This window comes from Chinchilla lanigera, unplaced genomic scaffold, assembly GCF_000276665.1.
Source record: "Chinchilla lanigera isolate Chin_1 unplaced genomic scaffold, ChiLan1.0 scaffold00093, whole genome shotgun sequence".
NCBI classification, from domain to species: domain Eukaryota; kingdom Metazoa; phylum Chordata; class Mammalia; order Rodentia; family Chinchillidae; genus Chinchilla; species Chinchilla lanigera.
In genome coordinates, this window is record NW_004955494.1 from 3289816 (window position 1) to 3307623 (window position 17808).

General features: G+C 47.8%; 1 protein-coding gene across 4 annotated transcripts in view; it reads right to left on the reverse strand.

Moving 5' to 3' along the window:
* Tbxas1 (thromboxane A synthase 1 (platelet)) overlaps positions 1 to 17808 on the reverse strand; it is a 160943-nt gene that overhangs the window by 128784 nt on the left and 14351 nt on the right. For all 4 annotated transcript variants that reach the window (XM_005405430.2, XM_005405431.2, XM_005405429.2 and 1 more), the window contains exon 2: positions 1308 to 1401. In XM_005405430.2, the coding sequence (XP_005405487.1) occupies positions 1308 to 1401 (94 nt within the window). The remainder of the gene's footprint in view (positions 1 to 1307; positions 1402 to 17808) is intronic.

Consider the following 17808-nt stretch of genomic DNA (forward strand, 5'->3'; position numbering starts at 1 on the left):
AGAAGGTGGGTGGACAGAGAGACAGAAAGAACAGAAGAGAAACTGAGAAGGGGGAGGAACAAGGAAAGAAATAGCTGAGGTTACTTTTGCTAGAGCCAAAGACCAGCCTTTCAGAGGGCAGAGATGGGGCAACCCTGAGGAGCCGTTAAGGGGTTTATCGAGGTGAGCTTAAATTTAGCCCTTCCTCTTTTCTGTGGCTCTCCATATGTGGGATCTGTTTTCTCCTGATATCAGTCTGGTGACCATGTCCCCATAAAGCAGCAGAATAAATCAATTAGGTTTCTGAGAAAACCCACTATGAAAATAAAATAACCTTGAAGATCTGGGGCTCTACCTGCAGATGGCTACTGTCCACCTCTGCTCATGCATCTCTCTGACAAATCAAAGACAACATGCTCAAAATTGAACATGTTTCTCCCTCAACCAGCTACCCCCCAACCTTTTACTTCTGTCACCCCACATTCATTCTTCCTTTGCCCAATGTTTGATTCATTTTGCCAAGAATTCTCACACGTTCTTAGTCACCAGAATTCTCAATTTTGCCCCAAGTATTCTTTGGTCCTGGCTGTCACTGTCACCTGTGCCAGCCTCTCACACTTCAGCCTAGACTTCAGCACAGTCAGATTCCACGGTCCTGTGCAATTGTCCATGTTGATGTTCCTCTCCTACTAAAAAATGATGTTATGGCAGTAAGTATATGAATAACCCTTCTAACCTGTGAGTAAGTTGGCTTGTCTCTCTCTGTCACCCCACAGCCCCCAGTGTTCCCCAACTTTTGGCATCTCATTGGACCAGACTTCTGGTCGACCTGCATTGTTGTTCTTCTGTTACTGCACTCACATGTGTTGCTCCCCACTTGGTCTGTGTTCCTTGTCTCCAGTTTCTGTGAGACCCTTCTTGGGAGCTTCCCTAGGGTGATTTAGGCAACAGATTTCTCCTCTGAAGCAGTACCAGCACTAGTATCTATAGTAGCTAGCCTAGAACTGGGAATAGCTTAGCTGGTGTCACATATCCTTGTTTGAGGGTGTTTGAGAGTGTAAGTTACCTCTACTCTTTCTGCATTCTAGGGCCTGGAGCACTTGATGCTCAGCAAAAAATGAATGAATGGATGGATGAATGACAGGACTCAGTATATACTGGTGGGGGATAGGGATAGACCATTGTTGTCACAGAAGAGCTCATTCCAGGAGGGGAGGGCTCCGCACTTCACACAGCCCCTTCACACACAGACTCCCCAGGCCAGCAACCTGGGCAAGAGCAATGCTTCGTGGGAAGCCTGCACTGTACCCAGTAAGTCAGGGCCTCACCTGGCGGAAGAAGGTCAAGTTCCCAATGAAAGGGGACGGCTTGGGATGTCTGATACCCAGCTTTTCCAGCACTGAGAATGCTGATGTAGAGTACCTGGAGAGAGAAGCACATTTTCAAAAGCAAAAAATTAACATTTGCATTCATGCTTTTGGCCCCATGTAGAAGCCCTGAGTTCTCAGGAAGTAAGGACAGAAGAACAAGTTTCTAGGACCCAAGGGGCCGAGGCCTAGCAGTGAACGAACAGAACAGAAGCTGAGAAATTCCTCCTGATCAAGTGATGGACTACAGATGGAGGGCTCTGAAAACCTCAGGGGTCAGCACTGCCTTGGAACGGGGTGGTCCACTGCCCCCCCCCCCAGAGTCCCACTGATGAACCCATTTCATCCAATTTTGGTTCTTTTGCCTCTAAATCTATCATGAGCAATTGCTCAGTTGGCAAGGGAAAAAAAAAAACCACCAAAAGACCCTCAGTATGGCACAAAATAAGCTCCTCATGCCTGTCTATTTTCTTGGTCAAAACTGGGCCTCTTGGCATACATAATTTTTCCCTCATCACATTCCAAGACTGAAGAGAGAAAAGTGAAAAATTGGGATAAAAGCAAACCATGGAGAGGAGACCTTAAGACCAACTACTTATAACCTCTTTAAGTCTTTGTTTTCTCACTCTGCAACCATCTGGGAAGCATATTTTTTAACCAAAAATCAGGAAGCATGGTCGGACAGATTTCTGCACCACTCTCCAGGAAAAAGCAGCAGTCTGAGGAGTGCAGTATGGCTGTCAAAACATTGGAATTACTAGGATTTGCAGCAGTTTATGGGAATGGAGGGATAGCACAGTTAGAGTCAGAACCAGCTTGGGAAAACCTGGACGTATGGCTCAGATCCTGACTCAGCCAGCCAATTAGGTCAAAAGTTCAGTTAGTTCAGAAAAATTAATGAGTCAAATTGGGTATTTAGCATCATGCAGAGATCAGCCAATTCGCAATTCAGGGGCAAGGAAAAAACAACAGGCAACAGCAGCACACAGTCTGGCTTCCCAGGAGCGCCGGAACTCAAAACAACAACAGCACAACACAGCAAGAGCAACAAAACAATGTTGTAAGCATCACTCACTTAATAGAAAGATGGGTTATTTACTGTGTTCTTAGACCTTTCCTTTCTCATCTGCAGTCCAATAAAGAGCACTTAAAATGAGAACATTTCAATAAGTGTTCAGATATTCAGGGAAAAGACAACCCAACTTAAACGTGTGCTTGCATCATTCTGAGCAATGGGTCTATTTTTAAAGTGGCCACAGAGGAGCAGTAGACAGGACAGAATGGGAAGGCAGGTGGTCGTCTCAGCTTGCCTAATATTGCCAGCATCTGGAGGGTGCTGTTTATTAGGTTTGAATGAATTCCCAAGATGTCACATTGAGAACACGTTCAAGGGTAATTACAAACCATACTGCAGAACCACATGCGAATTGCATGGATTAGTCATGCCAACATTCCTCTTCATTAATATGTGTACCAGAGGTTGACAGCACAGTTGGTAAGTTATTCTTTCAAGCAGAAGGTAATATTTTAAATGACTCCCTTATACCAAAGGGGAAAGATCAAAGGGAACTTAGCAGCTCACTTAACACTGCTTCTAACAGTCTCATATTGGGAGTCGACATTCATTTCTTCATCAGTTTTTGTGAATTCTTTTCTAAATGTAATCTCTAATGGGCAGAAAGAAATATGAAGATCTTGGGCCACATAATTACATCTTAATTTTGTAATTAGATGTCTTGATTGTCTAATTAAAGGACAAGAAGTCTGTGCCTAATTACACATGCTAATTATTATGCAAACCCATGCCCTAATTATGTAACTCCACTTATGAGAACACTGCCCGTGTGTGTCTGCACAAAATTCAGACATTTACTAACATATGGCACCAGCAGAGTGTGTCCCGAACATGACCACAAACTTCACTTTGCAGCCTGTACCCAAGTGGAGAACATAAGCACCTTACACTGGAAACTGGCCAGATAGCACCATCAGTCACCAAGGTCCCTGCACCCAAATGGGCAGCGGGATCACGGCCACCAGATTCACAGGCAAAATTGCAAAGTGGATCTATCTGCCTCACTCCCACATTCTTCTCTGCAGCCTTGTTTCAGACTCTCTGGTCCCAGGGTTGACTGTCTGTCTCATCATGCTCTTCACATAGTGGTAGATTGATACATTCAAAAAGATAAGCTGAAGTCCTAACCTCCAGGACCTCAGAATGTGACCTGATTTGGAAATAGGACCATTAGCAATGTAATTCATTAACATGAGGACATATTGAAGTAGAGTGGATCCCGAACCCAAATATCCTGGTAGGAGCAGGGCACATGAGGACAGAGATGCATGTGACTATGAAGGCAGAGATGAGAAAGGCACAGCTGTGAAGAGAGGAATGTTGAAGACTATCAATAAGCCCCCCAACAGAGCCACAGCAAGAAGAAACACCAAGATGGCACCCAGGACTTGGAGGCAGATTTATTTACCTCGACAGGTACTGATCAGGATCATTTTCAGAATATCAGGCCCTGATCTCTCTGTGGTCTATGGCTTATATGGGATAAGCAAGCAGGAAGTACAGAGGCAGAATGGCTTGTCAACTGGGTACTGGTTTATACAATGTACATCACAGTACCCAGCTGTTTCTATGAGACAAGAGCAACCAGAACTGGAATAGGAACTGTTACCTGGGCAACTAAGAAACTGAAGTATACTGGCTGAGGGGCCATTTTCTGTTACTTTCCCAGCCCTCTTTCAGTTTCCCCAGCAAATCTTTACTGGGCATATTACACGTGATCTTCTGAAACAAGGCCCAACTAGAAGCAGTAACATTAGGGTTATCAGTGATCCTAGGATGGGCCCTAGCCAAGCTCCCCAAGGTTGTCTTATTAGAGTTTTTTCCTAAATTGTTTTTAGGAAGAGACATAATTTAGGCCTTTCTGTTCTGTAACTTTCCTCTGGCAAGGTAGTGAGGGAGTTAATCTGATCTTGGAGAGGGTCCAGTGTGCCTTGGATGCTCATCAAATCTTGGTGAAGTATTTGATTGATTGTTCTATTTTCTTGGGACAACCATCCTTAGCGTTTAAGGCAAAAACCATAGCTAGCAAGGGGGCAGGGAAACAAGAACTAGGGTAAGCAGCCTAAAGACACAAAAATCAAAGGGAATAGATATGGAGCAATCCTGTGAACAGTGTCCTCAGGCTTCAGCTGTGCGTGGACTGGTCAGCATCCACAGGGACCAGAGCAGGGCTCTGAGTGTGTTGTCTCTTCCAAGTGACTGTCTGGTCCAGGTAAATTTTTAGCAGATCTAAGGCTGGATTTCTGAAACTTGTAGAGATCATTAATATGCACCTGGGTTATATATGTGTGAGTTACAAGCTGTTTTTTAACTTTTTTAGAGCTTTGTGGGCTGTATGCTGTATGTAGTTTTTATTTAATCTAGTTTTTGAGTTACCTCTGCTACAAATGTAGGCCTGTTATTGCTGCCAGTGATCAGGGGTAGGACGTATCTAAGGATGACTTTTTTACAGCAGGATCCTACAAACTTTTATTGTCTTCTCAGTATGAGTAGGGAATGGGAGGTCAGGGCTAGTGACACAGACACTGAAGCCTGAGCTGGCTGCAGAGGTACGGGTGCCAGTGCAGCAGCTTGAGCTTGCAGAACATATGGTGGAGGCAAGTCTCACGGCTGGGGTTGATGTTTCAGTCAGTTGGATCCCCAGAGGGGGCTTAGGCCTTTGGACTGGATTATTTAGTGTCACTGGTAGCAGGTTTCCAAACAGCAGCAGAAGGCAGTTTGTGGTGTAGGTCATCCCTGCAGGAGAGCTTTGGCTAAAATAGTTTTGTCCAAGGTGACCACAGCGTATCTAGCCTGTTGTACTTAATTTCTAATAGAGTTACTTCCATCTGTTAGCAGGGTCTACTCAGCATCTGTCAGGGGGTCCATTTTTAAGAACAGTTCATCCCAATATAGCATGTGGCATCTGAACAGTTACATCTTGGTCTAGGGTGAGCTTGTCAGCTTTCCTGATCAGAAGGACAGTAGCTGTTAGAGTGCAGAGCCAAAGAGGGGAGGCAGCCCTTAGCAACCAGATCCAAGTATTTGCACAGGCAGGACACTGGGCACTCCCAGGGGCTGACAGTCTCAGTAAGCATCACTGCTTTTGTGCATTCAGAGATCCAGATTCTACAGAGGTCAGCAGCTCAAAGAAATTTTCGGAGTTGTTCTATAACCAGTTTCTGCCAGATATTGTAGCAGAGCTTTTGTGCTTTTCCAGCAGGCAGCTTGGATGTTCCAGAACTGGGGTCTTTGTGAAGAGGGGCTAGCTGACAGGTGCCAACCGAAGGCAGAAGAAGGCATTCTTTAGGCTCAGGCAGGTGTACCAGCAGGCTGTGGGTGGCAGAAGACTGAGGCAACATATACAAAGGGCAATTGTGGAGGCACTGGCAGCCTGGAGATCTTGAACTGGCTTTACAGGCAGGAGAGGTATATTTCAGCAGCTTGACAGTCTACAAACATTTTGTAGTTTTGAGACCTCTGGATGTGTGGTTGAATTTCTAGCAGAGTCTTTCATGGCATGGAATACTATTTGATGCAGGTGGGGATTGCCTCAGGATGGAGTTTCACAATAAGAGGCAGGTGGTTGATGGCCCACTCTCAGGGCTCAGGGGACAGTGACAGAACTGTGGAGCTGGAAAGGACAGAGAAGCAGGCTGTCTCAGAGCAGCTAAATCTGTTACCAGAGCCTCCCTGAAAATAGTGGGAGAGTTTTTAAACCCTTGTGGCAACAGTTCAAAAAGGGGGCATGAGAACCACAGAATGTAAGGTGATGGCTGCATTGTTCATGGCAAAGAGATCTTGCCCAAGGTGACTAACAGTCTGTTTCTGGATGCTTGTTTGTGCTTCCCATAACATCGGACAGCAGTGGGGGTCATGGTGAGGTGGCATGGTTGACGGCCAGGCCCAGAGGCAAGTCTTTAGTCTATACCTCTGGGAGGAGAGTTTTCAGAACTTCAGGATTGCTATTTTCTGTCTCAGGCTGCTGCTGGTGTCATTTGCCTCTGGCGGAACAGTCAAAGTTGGAAGTGCAGGGTTAAATGAGAGGAAGACTGATTGGCTTCATGTGAAGGAGATGTCCTCCCAGACTGTAAGTTTCTGCCTGGCAGAGTGGCAAGAGGCAAGAGTCCCAGGTGCCCTGGTGATGGTAACTTTTTGACAGGAAATTTTGAAGGCAGAGAGTTCTGTTCCATTGTCTACCAGGAAAGTCAGTTTTGGCCCTGACTTTTGCAATGATCATGGGCTCTTGGGGGCCCAATTTGATAGAGCTCAGTCCGTCCTATCTATTCAAGGCCCAACATGTGTGTCAGTGATGACAGTCCAATTTTTCCTCAGTCAAAATGTGGAAGTCAGAAGGAGTTGTTGACAGTCATCTCAGGTGGGTGTCAGATGGCACCATCTGACCAGGATAGGGATGGGGTGCTGGGTGGCCAAAGGCAGGCAATGGCTAGCTGGAAGCAGTTCAATTTACTGGAAGTAGACGAGTCGAGTCAGGAGCAGGGAGTGAAGCTATAGGTGCTGGCAGCCACTGCAGTGGCCGACAAGAATGCCACGGTGGAATTCTCAGGGAGAATGGGCCTCTCTTCTTCCTTTTTTTTTTCTTTGAGATGCAGGGAGCAATTTGGTTTCATTTTTAACTCTATAAAAGCCCCTTTTCCTGCAGTCAGGGACTGTGGGTTTTATCTCTGACTTTCTACGTGTATGTTCTGTACCCTTGAATGATAGGGCAACAAGGAGTGGGTGCCCCTCAGAGAGAGACCATTCAGATGCCCGCCTGGCCACACCCCTCAGAGGGACTTAGGCACGACTTAGCTAAGGAGGGTGTGAGGCCTCTGTTGTCATATGTCAATCATCATGGATCTGCAGGTGAGGGACAATGCAGCCATCATGACCAGGGCCTCCCAGCCTTGGTGCACAGATGGAGCAGCCCATTGCTTATGCTGTCTGATCCGCTCACTCACACGATCATTAAGCAGGTACTCAGAGGTTAAGCTTTTCAACCTCGTTCCTTTGAGGGTGGTCCTGACTAATGGGAGTTGATCAGACTTCCCTTCTGCCTTAGCTGAGCAAGACTGACAGACAGATTAACTGGGGTGCCCCTGGAGGCTTTACCGGAATCAGGCAGGCAGGCAGACAGACAGATAGACAGACAAATGGCATCCTATTCCCTTTGGGGTCCAATGTGAGCCCCTTGATTGGGGAGCCAAGAATTCTCCAGACCTCTAAGGGAATTCAATAAATCTCAAGGGTATCCTTCCCATAGGGACCTGGAGAGGTTCCTTGCTCTGTCTGTAAGAACCATGACCAGTGGCCAAAGAGGTCAGCATGGTCAGTCTTCTGCCTGACACACCAGATGCAATGGCAAACAGAAACACTGAAACGACACTCAGGACTTGGAGGCAGACTTGTTCATGTTGACTGAGATCATTCCCAGAATATCAGGCCCTGATCTCTAGTGGTCTAGGGTTTATGTGGTATAAGCAGACAGGAAGTATAGAGGCAGAATGGTTTGCCCATTGGGGACCAGTTTATATAATGTGCATCATAGTGACCAGCTATGCATCACACTGACCAGCTGATTCTAAAAGACAGAAGGAACTGGAACAGGAACTGTTACCTGGGCAACTAAGAAACAGAAGTATGCTGGCTGGGATGCCATTTTCTGCTACAATAGCTTAGAAGAGACAGCACAGGATTCTTCCCCACAGGGAATAAGGCAGTGCTGATATCTTGATTTTTCTACTTGAACTTCCAGAACTCTGAGATGATAAATTCCTAGTGTTTTAAGTTGCTCAGTACTTTCAGGGAAGTTGTAGGAAACAGATATACTAGGAATGCCCAGAAGTGGGTCTCAAAGCCAATGGAAAGATTTTTTTTTTTTTACTTTCCTCCTCCTGTTCCTTTAAAATTTTTCATTGTAAAAGAAATTTCCCTTTTATGTAAAATTGTGTCGTTTGAGTTCTGTGCCATCCAAAAAAGTACAGCTGGCCTGGGATGCTCTTGTGGAAAGCAGGTGATGTGTAACCATCCCACGATCGTCATGTGATGTTTAGAACGGCTTTCTCCAACAGGAATTAATGCAAATGTATCCCGCAATTATGATTATGGACATCTGTCATTGTTTACATTAAGGATACTTAAGTTGGAAAATGACAACAGAAAGTATATACAGCTTTGGATAGCATCCTTTGGTTTTATTTTCACAACTGATGCAGTCATTAAATGCTACAGGACAAAAGTCCTGCAGCGCTGGGGGTATGACTTACACTGCCCTTTCCTAAAATAAATAGAACCCTACGTACGGATCACTTTCAAAATAAGGTTCAAAGTTTAAAGGCTGAGAATCCCTGAATGTTTCATTTTCCTTACGACCAATACCCTTTCTTGACAAACTCGACAGAAGAGTGTGACCCTTTTTTAGTCACAGAGGTCACTCGTGATAAATTGGGGGGTGTTTCAATGAATTGCATACGAAGGTCAAATGGACTGATGTTTGGAAGAGAGACCAGTCAAATGACATTGCCAGCCATTCCGTCAAAGTTGTCATCAAATCAAGAGCATTACCAGAAAGAGTGTCTTCAAGTGTTGTCTTGAAATGTGTTGGTAAGAAATAGGAGTGGACCATGAGGTCTGTGGGCTTCGCAGAAGACAGATCTGGGAGTACTTCACAGAAATGTTAGCAAAACAGCCAGACCTTTTGGGGAGGAAAGCCTACTCTCCTTTTATTGTAATTTTGTCTAGTTTCTTCTACCTGTTTATTTTTATGTTTAGATAATATTCTCAATATTTTTCTACCTTTATTCCTTCATATTTCTATTTTTTTCCATTTCATATATCAAAACTTCTGTTATTAATCCTTTGTGAATATCATTTTTAGCGTTCTATAATATTCCTCTGAAGGACTTACTAATTGTGTATTAAACTATTCCTATTGCTAAATATTCAGAGCTTTTTCCACTTTTAGTTACATTAAGTCATGCTAATACAATGAACATTTCTGTGCCCTGAAGTTTTCCAGTGCCTTGCATATGAAGATTTTCCAGACCTGAAATCCATGAATCACTGGTTTTCAACATTGCCACACAATGTCCAAAGCTTTCCAGAAAGCTTGTTGCCACTGGTCCCACGGTTCCAACTGCATTTCATCAAAACTTTCATAAATTCCCCCTAATCGGTGGACACATCAATGTATCTTGATACACATCTACATTTCTTTCACAGAGAGAATATTTTTGCCATCCCTTCTCCAACTGCAAAAGTATTTTCCAGCTCTGCAATCCCTCCTTCCCTCCCTCCCTTCCTCCCTCTCCCCACCCACTTCTCGCCTTTCTTTCTCGTCTCATCCCATGATTTATCTGGGCGGTGAGCAGAGGTGCCCTACACCAGCTGGTTAAAGAACTACGTGTGGTTGCCGAGAGATGACTGCAAGCTGACTCCGCACACTCTGGGGCACAGAGAGAAGACAGATCAGTTCTGCACAGCGTCATTCATTTCGAAAAGAACTTGCCACCTTGCTGGTTGACTTGCCATTCCCTTGCCTTCTCTTTCCTTGCCCCACGCACCCCCCACCCACAACAAAGAAACCGTAAGGATAGACATGGATTAAATCCTGCCTCTAGGCTGATATTCCAGGGGGAAAAATTGTGAAATGCAGTTTCTATGAGAGGCTTTCTCCCTTCCCTTTCTTCCTTTTTTTTTTTTTTTTTTTTTTTTTTTGAGACAGGGTCTTGATATGTAGTTCAGGCTGGCCTTGAACTCACTGTGTTGGACCAAGGTGGCCTTGAACTCACAACAATCCTCCTGCCTCAGCCTCTCTAGTGCTGGGATTGTAGTTGTGTGCTGTCATGACTGGCAATAATACCATTCTTGATACTTTAGGCATGTGAGTGCTGGTTCAAAAGCTTAAGTAGGGGCTGGGGATTTAGCTCAGCGTTACAGCACCTGCCTGGCAAGCGCAAGGTCATGAGTTCAATTCCTTGTACTGGAAAAAAAAAAAAAAAAAAAAAAAAAAAAAAAAAAAAGCTTAAGCAGCTTTGGAAACTCATGAACTGAGTCCTTTGTTATTGGTTGTTTTATATGTATGGTGGGGGCTGTCATTATGTTCAATCCTACTAGAAGCTGAAGGGATTTTTTTTTTAAGTAAACTAATGTTTCCCAACTGTGTTAGTTTCTCATTGCTGCTATAATAACTGACCACACAGTGATTTAAAACACAGACTTTACAGTTCTGGAGCCCAGCAGTTCCCGATCTGCCTCACTGGGCAAAGTGAGGGGTCAGCAGAGCCACTCTCCCTGGGCCTCTTTGTCACAGGGCCATGACAGATCAGACCATCTCCTGTGTCCCTGGACCCCTTTATGAGGACCCCTGCTCTCACGTTTGGGGTGCACCCAGGTGGTCCAGAGGACTTGCGGGTTCCCAGGATTCCCAACTTCATCCTGTCTTCAAACTCCCCCGTGCCACATCAGGTAGCATGCGCCAGTTCCAGCAACCAGGACATGAGCACCGTCACTCAGCTCCCCCACTGGCTTCTGCTGTGTGTACATCCGGGTTTTATTTTGGGGTGTGCTGAAAAGGAGAACTGCCTGCAGTGGGGACCATGAGTTGTCTTGGGCTTCCTGTTGAGACAGAGCAGGCTGTGGGAAGTGGGGAGGAGGCAGCCTCTGATTCTCACACTGTTCAGCCTCTGCCTCGGTGCCCTGAACTTGGCCTCCCAGCCCCGCTACCTTAGCAGCTAAGAGAAGAAGCACTCCAGAGAAAAGATTTCTAATAAGTCATCTAAGCCGGACATGATGGTACACACATATAATGTCGGCACATGAGAGGCTGAGGCAGGAGAATCACTGTGAGTTTAACGTCAGCCTGGGCTGCATAGCAAGACGCTATCTCAAAAATACCAAAAAAAAAAAAAAAAAAAAAAAGTCATCCTGGTGGCAGTGTCTAGTGCAGAGAATTAGCTAACTTTTCCATCTTTATCTTAAGTTTTCAGGGCAGGAAAAGGGTCATTTGTACAACTTTATAATTTTTGCCATCTCTGTAAATTACTTGTACTGTTACTTTCCAATTTCCATTAAATAAACTGAAATGTATTTCTTTGAAAAGGAAAGTCTACGTGATAAGCATAAAGGGAAATCAGTACCACTTCCATCAATGAAAACTAGTGGTAAAAATAAAAACTCTACAAGTCTGTGTGCCCCTTGGATGACCTCTGCTGCAGACCGCAGGCCACGGGCCACTCACTGCCAGGGAGACCCGGCCCTCGAGGTGGCTCCAAGCAAGTCGCAGTCTAGAGTGAGGTCTGTGTATTTCAGTTGCTGTGGCTTGGGTGGTAGTTTGACGCTGTGGCCCGGAAGTGACAAAGGAAATCCCAGTCCTTGCTCAGAGTACCCAGGGTAGACTGGACTGAAGGAGACTCATTGCCCTGTTTTGGCGTCTTGGACTTACAGAGAGCGGGCCTACATTTGATATTGGATTTATTTCAGCTTGATAACAGCCTACCCTGGTGAAGGGAAGATGCAGCTACAGTGAAACCCCACAGCCTCAGCCTATGGGTGAAGAGCATCATGGTGCTCACAAACGGCGGTGCGTGTCTCCGGTGCCCCGGTGTGGTCTTGGCTGCCGGGGCTAAGCGCTGTGCCCGTGAACCGCGTCACAGGGAGTGGATCGGACGGACAGTCAGCAGCTAAGAGCACACAGTCACTACGCGCTTACACTGTGACCCCTACAGCAGGAGGCGGTGCCGATCTGACCCCGCACCGGGTGGAAAGCCTTGTTCCAACTTTGGTTACGCCATGACTATTGCACAGTACTTGCTGGCCCTGGAGAAATGGTAAGCGGCCCCTAAGCAAGGTTGTGGGGACACAGAACAAAACAAAAACAAAAACAAAAGACACCCCAGGGCCCTCCTAAGAGAACCAATCCCCAGGAAACCATTAAACCAAGAAGAGAGATCAAAGCCGGCACCGCAGTGAGGGCCACATCACGGCCTAAAGGGAACACGGTCACCAGGGGACCACGAGCCTGTGGGAGGACAGCCCTAGGACACGGCCTTGATCTCAGCGCAGAGGTGTTCGCCTTTCTCGGTGTGCTTCAAATGCCCAGCTCGGCCCAAGGAAACCAGAGCTTTAGGAAAGAACCAGCCCATGTCTCAAAGTGAAACACACAAAGGGGCCCTGAGTTCAGGTCAATCCCCAGGACCACAAAAGAGAGAAAAGGAAAGGGGAAGGGAGAGAGAAAGGAAGAGAAGGAAGGGAAGGAAGAGAAAGAAAGAAAGAAAGAAAGAAAGAAAGAAAGAAAGAAAGAAAGAAAGAAAGAAAGAAAGAAAGATGGAATCAGCTGACAGCCTCTAGGATCCAGGAGGGACAGCGACAGAGCTGACAGAGCCGCGGGGCTCAGAGTCGGTTAGGAAGGGAGGACCCGGGAGTCCCGGCAGCCTCGGTCCGAGCCACCAGTGGATTCAGGACAGTGTCCTGCCTCTCTGTCCTCATGACAGTGAAGGAGAAACTGCTGCAACAACCCTGGTGTCACGGTACACATACACACTTAGCCTTTGTTTCTATTTTAAAAACTGAATTCTGTCCTAAAACCAGTTCAGTGGCTGCCGTTTATAAAATACATCTGGGTGGGTGGGTTTTTTTAATATTGGTCATTTGACGGACTTTACCTAGATTGAGCTCCTCTACTGAGGAAGGTGCAGATGCTCCTCACTGAGGAGAGATGCAGTGGGGAGACATCCCCAGAAACGTCTTTTTAGATGGGGGGGAGGAGAGATTATGGCTTAATTACATGGATAGATGTGCTTGAACTGTAAAAGGCTGTGTCTTGTGTCTGAGCATCCGCTACATCGGGCACCGGAAGCCCACCTGCGCGTCCCGCAGTGTGGAGCTGGGAAACCCAGCCCTGGCGGAGGACTTTGCTTCCCTGAGCTCAACTGTCCCAGTGCCGAGCTCTGCACCCAACCCCCCACCCACCCGAACGCCAGGCATAGAACCAGCAGATTCTCTCTCATCCAGAGATGCTCATATCATGAAGCTGCATTTTGCAAAGGTGGAAAAATAACTCAGTCGCCACCCTGGATCGGCAGGTGCTTTGCCAGGAAACGATTTAAGGGACTCCAGCTCCTCAGAGAACAGGACTGGGTGAGGCCGCGGCGCTGGAGTTGAGTCTGCCTCTCCGGCTGCCTATTCGCAGGCCGGGCCTCGCTGGTCACCGCACTCTCGAGGTAGCGAGCGGCTTGTTTAATGCTTGATGTTGTTCTCGTTGGGGAATCTCAGCACATCAAAGGCTGTTGCGGAGCCAGAATTCACCTAGAGTCTGAATTAATCACTTTGTCAAGCACAACACAGGCTCTGGGCTTTGCTAATCATCCCAGCTGAGGTAGCAGCCCTCCGTTAGATAAGGAAACAGTGGTGCCTTTAATTAATGTTTCAAAGAGCTGGGACTCTTTTCTTTCCTACTGGTTTTATTTTTATGAAAATGGCGCACAGAGGGCAGGTGTTTTTCAGGCCTCCCAGCTGCAGGGAACGTGGGACCTGGCTTCGCTGGAGTTCACGGAAGAGGACCTGGGCCCTTAGCTGACCTCAAGGTCAGGGGTTGCTGCCCGTCAGGGGAAGTTGCTCCCGGCCTGCGGCCCGCGCACTTGCATCTTGGTCTTTGAGACACTGCTGAGGACTTCGCTCTTCCCCAGCACTGCTTTTTGGGGTGTGGTTTTTAATTTTTTAGACAAGTTCTTGCTCTGTAGTTCAGGCTGGCCCCGAGCTCCCCAGTGCTGGATTACAGGGGTGCACGCCCACCACAGCCCCCTAACCCGACTGGGTCAGCTTTTCCGACGGCAGCTCGGAGCCGCCTGCTTTCCCGTGGCCTCTAGTGGAAGGTCCACCGCCCCCACGGCCCCTGGCATGCTCCACCCCCACCTCGCAGACCCACAGGCGTCAGGTCACGCTGCAGATCCCCACCCAGGACCACGGGAGCCAAGTGGGAACTCCAGACAGAGGGGAGGGTGGAGTGTGGCGCTGATCCCATCCCGGCTACACTGCCACCCCTAAAACGGCTTCCCTCCCTGAAGGTCACTCGGAAGCCAGTGGACAGCGTGGAATGCAGGGCCTGCAAGCCAGCTGATTCAGGTCCCCCATGCAGTGCGGGTGCCACACAGGGGCACACGGGGCACGGCCCAGCCCCCAGGGCTTGTCCTGTGAGCAGCAAATGGGGGTTCCCTCAGCCCGGGGAAGCCGTGACAACAGTCTGTTCTTGTCTAATGCTCCCCATGGCTTCTAAGCTGCTCAGCACCGAGAACCTCCATGTCGTCTTTGACTTTTCTTCCCCCGTGTGCAGTCACCAAGGTCCCTCATCCTGCCTCCAAACCGCTCTTCAATGAGTTCTTCCCACCTACTCCTAACTCAGCACGGCCCTGTTCCAGGCCACCGCTATCTCTCCCTGGGCCACTGACCTTTCAGTAGAGCCCTCGTCCGGCCCCCAGCCTCCAAGCCCCGTCCACCTATCAGCACTCCACACTAGTGGTAGAAGAACTCACTAATATACAGTCTCATCAGGTTGCAGCCCAGCTGAGAGTTCTTCCACATCAAGTACTAACCTCCTTTATTTGGCACAGGAGGCCTTTGATGACCTGGCCCCCACTTGGCTCCAGCCTCATTTTCAGTTGTCTTTGTCCCCTTTTAGACTCTGGCAATCTTGCTCATGTCTAGTTATCCCAAGATGTTTCATGCTTCTGGGGTTTGGCCTATGCTCTTTTCCAAGGTCAGGACAAGTGAGGTATCTAGCACACTACATTTAAGGAGGCTCATACACTCAGGGGTGTGAAAGTACTATGCTCTTGAACAACCTTAAGAGCTAGGGCCTCCTTAAATGTTGCACCCCAGCTCCCCTCACCTGCTTCAAGCCCACTCTGCCCAGCAACACCTGGTGTCCTCCTTTCTTCTCCACCTGGCAGGTCCTGATGCTCTCTGGCTCTCTCTGCAGGGACTACCTCCTCCCGGAGCACACCCAGGCTGCCCTGGGCCTGTGGTCGTGTTTCTCTGGGCCTCTTGCAGGGCTTTGTGGAGTCCCTGAAGGGGGCAATGGGCAGCAAGCAGCAGGAGAACACAGCACATTGTTGGTTGGACCCGAATCCTGCCCCAGGTCATTGCTTACGGCACCACACCTGCCTCCATCCTGCGGGCGCACCTGTCTACGGTTCAGCCTCCGTGTTTAAGAAACCCTCGAAGAACTGGAGGCATCCCGAAAGAGGCGTCTCTGCCTCCGGTGAACCCCGACCACTGACCTGGGGTCCAAGGAGGCGGCCAGGATGCCCTGCAGGATCACGGGGGACCATGGTAGAGTCTTCCCAAGAACCAGGGCCTGCTTAGGCCTTACACGAAGGAACTTGGTTTTTGTGCTTGCTCTCTGTAGGATGTGCTGTCATTGTCTCCAATGTTCAGATGAGAAAACTGAGGCTCTGAGAGACCAAGAAACTGACCCGAGCTCCCACAGCTAGCAGGAAGCAGAGCTGAGGCTGGAACCCGGGCTGCCTGGCTCTGGAATCTGCGCTCTTCTCCAGCACCCTCTATTACTATCTGAGGAGACAGGGGGTGCAGAAGACCCCACTTTGTCCCTTCCAGGGAGTAAGGACCCTGTTAAAAGCCAAGTTCCATTTTACAGAGCCCTATCATCCCTGGGGTTCAAATCCATGGGTCAGATTAGTGCTGGAATCTGCAACCTGGACATGAGGACAGAGCCACTTGAAGTGAAGATGTGACCCAGGAAAAGAGCGGAGGGCTTGTTTCTGTGGCCAGCTGAGTTCAGACGTCACTGAGTGGCCAAGGTCAGTAGAAGGGGCATTGGGTATTTGTGGCAGGTGCGTGGAGTGACTAAGTGTTTTGTATCCTGCCTAGCAGGCATTTAAAAAAACATTTGTCAATTGGCTTTGAGGTTATGTCTTCATGAGCCCACCCAGTGGTCCTATCTTGTCATTGTGCTATAACGGGACCAGTAGGCTGGGAAAGGCCTGGGAAACCTGATTTGGACTCCCAGCTTGGCACACAGCTTAAAGCGCTTGGGCAACTCAAAGAACAAAAGAATATTGTGCATGACTCAAAGAATGTTTATAATCCCGTTGCATCTTTGTTGCAGTAATCCCCAAGTCTTTGTCTAGACCTGATTCTTGGCAAGTCCACTCAGTGGCCATTGGTCGTCTCTTAGCTGTAATGATTAACTGTGAGTTCCACTGGAAATCGTAAAATTCAAGGTCAAAAGGCAAAGCTCCAGGCTAAGACTGAGGCTCAGTTCTGTTGCTCATCAGTGTGGTTGATACTGGTTTTCATCTTTCTGGGTTCTCTGAACCAGACCCACAGAACATACCTGGCCCTTCCCTGTGGTGAAACAATCTGGGGGTGGCCTCTTACCTGCTGCCTACATCTTGAGATCCCTTTTAGTATCACAGCCCCTTGTCCTAGTCCTGTCCCCTCCCACCCATTCTTATCTCATCACCTGTATTAGTTAGCTATTGCTGAGTAATAACTATCCTCAGACCTAAATGCCTTAAAGCATTTATTATCTCAGAATTTCCAGAGGCCAGGAATCTGGGAGCAGATTTGTTGGGTGGTTTGGGGTCAGAGTCTCCCAGAAAATTTCCATCAGGCTAAGGAATCTGCTTCTATGCCCACTCACATAGCTGCTAGGATGCTTTCCCACATTGGCCTCCACTGGACTGCTCAGCATGGTAACTAGCTTCCCCCAAACATACAACCCAAGAAAGACAGAGGGAGACAGAGAGAGAGGGAGAGAGGGAGAGACAGAGACAGAGACAGAGACAGAGACAGACAGAGAGAGAAACCCCTAGATAGAAGCCTCAGTTTTTTCTAACCCAATCCTGGGGATGATGCGACGTTATCAGGCTGTATTTTCCTGATCATACCGACCAGCCCTGGTACAATAGGGGAGAGAATATGCAAGTATATGAGTTCCAGGGAAGTGATGATTAGGAGCATCTTGGAGACTGACAACCTGTGCCCCAGTGTCAACAAATTTAGTGGAACTCAAGCTCTTCTTACTTGGATATTTTCAAACTGGTTGCTAACCCCTGTAATGTCTCTAAGCCATTGAGTTCTAGGGGGAGGTATAAAAATAAGATGTGGGTGTTCTGTTCTTTGTCCCATAATGGTGCATTTATTGCCTGTTCTTTGCCAGGCACTGTCCCAAATTCCACTGTACCTCACTGAGCCAAGAGTGAGAGCAACTTTCCTTTAGCTGGAAAAGTAAAATCAGGTAAACGTCAAATGGAGCAGATAAAAATGGACTTAAAGACTTCAGAAAACAAGCTGGGTAGGGGCTGGGGATTTAGCTCAGCGGCAAAAGCGCCTGCCTGGCAAGCGCAAGGTCGTGAGTTCGGTTCCCGGTACCGGAGAAAAAAAAAAAAA